At 41.8% G+C, this 6,527-nt stretch overlaps 1 protein-coding gene across 2 annotated transcripts in view; it reads left to right on the top strand.

Annotated features, from left to right (window-relative positions):
• The first annotated feature begins 2,570 nt into the window (after positions 1–2,570).
• HSPA5 (heat shock protein family A (Hsp70) member 5) overlaps positions 2,571–6,527 on the top strand; it is a 6,730-nt gene continuing 2,773 nt past the window's right edge. Inside the window, exons 1-6 of one of the 2 annotated variants that reach the window (XM_018570995.1) lie at positions 2,571–2,721; positions 4,330–4,561; positions 4,879–5,013; positions 5,701–5,813; positions 5,908–6,298; positions 6,509–6,527. The exon at positions 6,509–6,527 is cut by the window's right edge and continues 249 nt beyond it. In XM_018570995.1, the coding sequence (XP_018426497.1) occupies positions 2,597–2,721; positions 4,330–4,561; positions 4,879–5,013; positions 5,701–5,813; positions 5,908–6,298; positions 6,509–6,527 (1,015 nt within the window). In that variant the 5' untranslated portion in view covers positions 2,571–2,596. Of the gene's footprint in view, positions 2,722–4,329; positions 4,562–4,878; positions 5,014–5,700; positions 5,814–5,907; positions 6,343–6,508 lie in introns of both variants that reach the window. The other variant, XM_018570996.1, reaches the window with a different exon arrangement.

Raw genomic sequence — 6,527 nt, 5'->3', positions numbered from 1 at the left:
GCGCTTAAAGCTGTGTAAGGGGCCTCAAAATTTCTGATGGCTGCCCTGCTAATGGGTGTAGGGTTGCCACCTTTTCTTCAAGCAAAACCCGAACACTCTGGCGACACATGGATATTTTTTTGGGAGAATGAGTCGCGGCTTATTCATATATAATTAGTGCCACCCGTTCATATGTAAATATCACTGTTTTCAGTGGGGGGACGGTAGTCCCTATCTTAATTTTGGTTGTCCCTGTCTGCCTGACATCTTGTGTCCGGGTTTCTGCTGCCATGAAACCCGGACACAGCATTCAAAACCCGAACTGTCCGGGTGAATCCTGGACAGGTGGCAGCCCTAAATGGGTGTGCGGCTGGAGATCAACCCCTCGACCGACTAGATGTGGACCGGGCAAACAGCGGCTCCTTCCGAGGAGTTATTGCTACACTTTTTTTTTTTTAAATCACTTCGCACCACAACCCATGGGCTGTGGGGCAAAGCAATGTATATGCAATGGTTAGGTGTGTTGGGGTGCCATTAAGAGATAATGGCACTGCAGCGCCTTAAACATTGCCAGTGTAATCTTCTACAAAATGAAAAGCATGAATGGCCTGTTTTGGTAAACTCCCTAGCAGGCAGTTGAGTAGGTGTGCATGTACACAACTGTATTAGTGTTAGTAAATCTTCGTGGACTGTCATTCAAAACACAGGTCAACATTCGTTCCTTAATAGTCATCAGGGTATAATATACCAGTCACACCCGGCATCTTAACAATTACACCCACATTGCATAAAAGATACAGGCAGCAATCTGACGACATTCTGACGAAATTTACGTGAAGCTGAATCTTCCAGAAATTCATTTAGGGACTGACAGATTGATCAACTGACCAATCGACATAGCTTGCGGTGCCACGGCCAGCTCTCTTATTGGTTAAATGTGTGACAAAAGGCGGGGTTATATATTAGAGGAGAAAGAAGAGCTAGTGTGACGTCACGAAAACGTGTGCGAATCCGCTGCCGACAGCTTGGGAGCTTGCTCTCCAATCGAAGATGTCCAACGCGTGGTGCTTTAGCCAATCACAGCCCTCCACGACGTTGGCCGGCCGGGAGGGTATAAAACTAGATTAGCGGCGCGTAGTACGTCAGTCTGACAGCAACCGGCAAATATAAAGGATTCGAGGAAACGTTTAGCTGAGGCTCGTTTTAATACCGGTATGTGGAAAACTACAGGTGGGAGGGGCTATGTGTTGGGAACAGTAAGTAGGACATTCTGATTAAAGGTTGCAATGCACAGTTCTGTATCTTCTCGGTGCGTGTATAGGTTCGCATCTGTTTTCCTGTATGGGTGGCAGAAAGCCGTGATGTAGCTAGTCATGTGTAGGTGCTCAGTGGATCTCTAGCTGATGTGGTACTAAACTCCCTACACGTATGAGGACCTACTAAACCTTCTATTCAATCTGTATGGAATTAGGCAGGCCCTTGCACTACATAGATCCAAACGAGGTTGTACTGCTAGATTGTAACATGTCTTGTGATCTTTAGATTTGCCAAAACTATGAGGAGGATTTATCAAAATTGGAGCAGACATAATCTGGAGCAGTTGCCTATGGCAACCAGTCAGCAGCTCTCTTTAATTTTCAAAGCTTGACTGAAGAGAGAGGAGCTAATTGGTTGCTATGGGCAACTGCTCCAGATTCTGCTGCTCCAGTTTGTCTCTGTATACAAAATGACTGCTACATTTTTGGTAGATCTAAGTGGTATTGTATCTTCAGGTTGTGTATGTTTGGTTAGCTTAGAAGTGACAGTATATCTGCTATTGCACTCTTTACAGTGAAGCTAAGATGGCCATAGCTTCATGATGTTTTTGTTTCCTGCTATAGTAGGTGATGTGGTGTTTAATAATTCAGTAGAAGAAGCTGTATTCATTTTGAATTTAGTATTTTAAGCAGATGTCTGATTGGGAAATTCCAGGAGAGGAAATCCAGTCAGTGTTTTGATTTGTCATGCTGAGAACGGCTGAACCTTATTACTGCGTCCGTGTTTGCAGCTTTTTCCATTGTCTCAAAAGACGTAGCTGGTTTACAGAAAGCAATTTCTTTGCCTCTTTGGGATTGTCTATGGTGAACTGCAGTTGGCCCATAGTCACTGCCATTACATTGTGGCAATTTTTCGCTGAATATTTAGGTATTTAAACTGTGTGTGCGTGTATATGCTAGATAATTGGTAACTGTGCCCTGGCACTAAATAAAATTAAAAATTGCTTGAGTTGTAAAGTGGAACTGTACTTGCCTTTTGCTTCTGTTTCTAGGTTTAGCTATGCTTTGCAGTCTCTAGAAGCTTCTCCTTCCTTTCCCCCATGATTCATCAGTGTTGCTCTTCATTGGATGGGGAGGGGTGGAGTGATGTGAAAAGTGACCCTGCCCTTCTTTCTTCCTGCCTACTGTTCTCGACAAGACCCTCCCTGATTTGCAATCAATTCACTTGCATTCATTTCTCTTAAGCATTTATTTTCCTTTTTGTGATTAAAATGGCTTGTGATTTCTATTTAAGATTATTTTTTTTTCTCCAGCAGGGTGCATAGACTTTGTCTGTAACCAAAAAAAAACAACCGCATCTCATGGTAGCAATGAAGTTCTTAAGCGTTCTGTTGCTGGTCTTTGCCAGCACTTTTGCAGATGATGATGACAAGAAGGAAGATGTTGGCACTGTGATTGGCATTGATCTGGGAACAACCTATTCATGGTATGTAGTTTACATGCTAGAAATGCAGGCATTTGTTTTAAAGTTGACTAGTTGTAATGGAAATGAGAGTTTTAATTTGTGGACTGCCAGTTCTCCTCTCTGAAATAGGAATATTTGTATTAGTTCTACATAGGAGTTTACTATTTAATACTATAAAATGTTGGAGTATGTGCCTACCAGTCTGGTTCTTTGCTGGAATATTGACAATAGCTAGATCTTGTTATGAGTAATGTATACATACTCTTTGCAGAAGTAAAATTGATTGCAGTGTTGCCTAGGTCACAGGGCAAACATTTAAAATGAGTTTCTAAAGGAAGAACAGATTTGTTGCTGGGAGCAACCACTTGGAATTGGGGAAATGACATTCGATGAATTGGCATTGGGAAATGTTGTTCGCTGAGTCAGGTTTCAGTGGGGCTGATCCTAGCCGTGTCCATTGCATTACATGCAAATGCACCCAACTCATGTGAATGGTCGGCCCAGTACACCACAACGGACCATAAATTGTGTAGGCAGAACTTTCTGTAGGGCACCACAATGCGGTTCCGCACTCCAACCCATGTCTGTCAGGAAAGTGAGTTGGGGTGCCATTTCATAATAAAAGACTGCATTGCACCAACACATGTAATGTCTGTTGGTGCATTTTACCCCAATGCAATGGTATGAATGAGCTCTAAAAAGCTGACTTTGCTGAGATCTATTCTGTACACTGCAGGCCATGGAGGAGACGGCTGCAAGAAAGGGCTGATCTATGTCACATATTTTGTGAACACACTCAGCAACTATCCGGGCTTGTTCACACCAAGTGCGGAGCAGATGTGTGTGTTAAGACCTACCCCGAAAACAAGACCTAGTTGTGACCATTCCCAGGGCTGGTGGTGGCATAACGGGGAAACTTTTACAGCAGCGGGAGAGAATCAGGGGTGAAACTAAGCCAGCGCTAGAGCAAGCGAGGCGGTAGCGGAGGGAGCCCAGCCGCATAAGCCAGTGCTTCTTCTATAGCACTGTCTCTTGTCACAGGCTGAGTGATACCAAATGCTCTCCGCCTGTGAGGAATAGATAGTGAAAACGCGCTTTGCTCATTCTGGCCAGCGATTGGTTGCCAAATTGCTCTTGGAAAGGTACGGCACTCCTGATTGCCCTGATCACCATATTCTTCACTTTGCCATTTTAGATTATTTAATTTGGATTTGCATTAATTTTGGATTTTATTATTTATTATTATTATTATTACTATTTATTATACAGGATTTGTATAGCGCCAATAGTTTGCACAGCGCTTTACAATATAAGGAAGACATTACAGTCACAATACAATTTTAAGACAAGATGGTTGTACATGAAAAAAAGACCTACCCTGATAAGACCTACTGTTTTATATTTTTTTTGGCTCAAAAAAAAAAAGACAGTTTTGTATTTTCGGGGAAACACGGTAGCTGTGTACCAGACATCACTTGGCAAGCATGCACTTAACATGAAGATATGTTTGATCTGCTAGGTCCATTTTAAAAACGCATGAATGTACAGAGTAGGACTTCTCTCTCATCCTTGTGTTTTTTTTGTTTTTTTTATTTGTAGTGGCCTAAATTATTTCTTTTTCCCCCCCAGTGTTGGTGTATTCAAGAATGGACGTGTAGAAATAATTGCCAATGACCAGGGTAACCGAATCACACCCTCCTATGTAGCTTTTACTCCAGAAGGTGAACGTTTGATTGGTGATGCTGCTAAGAATCAGCTAACGTCCAATCCTGAAAACACAGTGTTTGATGCCAAGCGTCTGATTGGTCGCACGTGGAATGACCCATCTGTACAACAAGACATCAAGTATCTGCCTTTTAAGGTAAGAATCAGATATTCAATGGGTGAAGTGGGGACTGCCAAATGAATATTCACTTTAATAAATTGAACAACGTGAATGTTCACAGAGGTTTGATATCAAACATCCACTCATGCTAGGCAGAGGGTGTTCATATCTAGTTGACAATTGATCATGAAATCTACTAGCACAAAAGACAATTGTAAATATCCCACAGCCCCCTCGCAAGCAGGGAAAAAAAATAATAATTTTGGGGCTATTCTCCCCCCCCTCCCTGTCCCTTCTTTTTTGGTGTGTGGGTTTTTTTTTTTTCTCTCATTGGGGATATCTTCTTTTACTAGGTTGTTGAAAAGAAAACCAAACCCTATATTGAAGTAGATGTTGGTGATCAAAGAAAAACCTTTGCTCCGGAAGAAATGTCTGCTATGGTTCTCACTAAGATGAAGGAGACTGCTGAGGCTTATCTAGGCAAAAAGGTATGTGCACTTTCTAATAGCAGATTCTGAATATCTAGAAAGCCTGTAAGTGTTTTTCCCAACTAATGATTATTTTTCATAATCGCTTAGTTGGCCAATTTTTTTTTATCTGATTAAAAAAAACCTTAAATACCATCCTTTAATTTAAAATAAAATACACAAATGGAGTGTTATAAGCAAGGTTTACTTCAGAAGAAAACTGCATGCACAATTCTTGCAATCTCACTGCACTGGAATGCACGGCATTGCGGTAATGTGCAGGCAATCGTACTGCAAGCAGGAGGTGCGTTTGGAGTGCCATTGAAATGAATGCCACTGCAATGCACCTCCTACAGCAGAATTTGTCAGGCAGAAACTAAATTTAAAAAATTTTTTTCCAACCTTTCTAATATATTTACTATTATGGAACTTGAATAGCTTCAGCCAGGGAATGACAGCTGCCAGATGGCAGCTGAATGTAAATACACCAGGTAGTGGGCTGGTGCAATAGCCAGCCTGCTATTGGCCATTTCAGATTGCAATAGTGGCTTGCTGTGCCCTCCTCCCAGTGTAGGAGAGGGCTAGGGGATCCAACCAACTAATCGATAATGAGTAGTTGACAATTCTCATTAACTATTTTATAATCGTTTAGTTGGTTGCAGCCCTATTTAGAATATAGTGCTGACCTTGTACTTCCATTTGCCTTAGGTTACACATGCTGTTGTCACTGTACCTGCCTATTTTAATGATGCCCAACGTCAAGCCACAAAGGATGCTGGAACTATTTCAGGCCTTAATGTTATGAGGATTATCAATGAGCCGTAAGTATCCCTAGTTCAGTTGGAAACGTGAACTTAAAATATCTTGTAGAGTGTTTATTCTAATGTGGGTTTTTTTTTTTTTCGTGTATTACAGAACTGCTGCTGCCATTGCTTATGGTCTAGACAAGAAGGAAGGAGAGAAGAACATTCTTGTTTTTGATCTGGGTGGTGGTACCTTTGATGTGTCCTTGCTTACAATAGACAATGGAGTCTTTGAAGTGGTAGCTACAAATGGGGATACCCATCTGGGAGGCGAAGACTTTGACCAGCGAGTCATGGAACACTTTATCAAGCTCTACAAAAAGAAAACTGGCAAGGACGTGCGCAAAGACAACAGGGCTGTCCAAAAACTGCGTCGTGAAGTAGAAAAAGCCAAGAGAGCCTTGTCGTCTCAACATCAAGTTAAGATTGAGATAGAATCCTTCTATGAATCAGAAGACTTCTCTGAAACCCTTACTCGTGCTAAGTTTGAGGAGCTGAACATGGTAAGCATTTGTAGACACACAAACTGCAGTTCTATTGTGAGAGGTTTGCTGAAGCGGGTTTAGACAACTTAGCGGCTTTTATTACTCTCCTATTGTATAGCGCAGAGCAAACTGTTGGCGCTGTATAATGTTGGTTGGTCACTACCCAGGCACTTGGCATGGCAGAAAGCTGCCATAGGTGCATTTTTAGATATTTAAAAACTTTTGCAGCATTTTAATTTTATCTGTG

The sequence above is a fragment of the Nanorana parkeri genome, unplaced genomic scaffold (assembly GCF_000935625.1).
Source record: "Nanorana parkeri isolate BGI_ZX_2015 unplaced genomic scaffold, ASM93562v1 scaffold1650, whole genome shotgun sequence".
In the NCBI taxonomy this organism is placed as follows: Eukaryota; Metazoa; Chordata; class Amphibia; order Anura; family Dicroglossidae; genus Nanorana; species Nanorana parkeri.
This window is presented reverse-complemented; position numbering and strand designations above follow the sequence as displayed.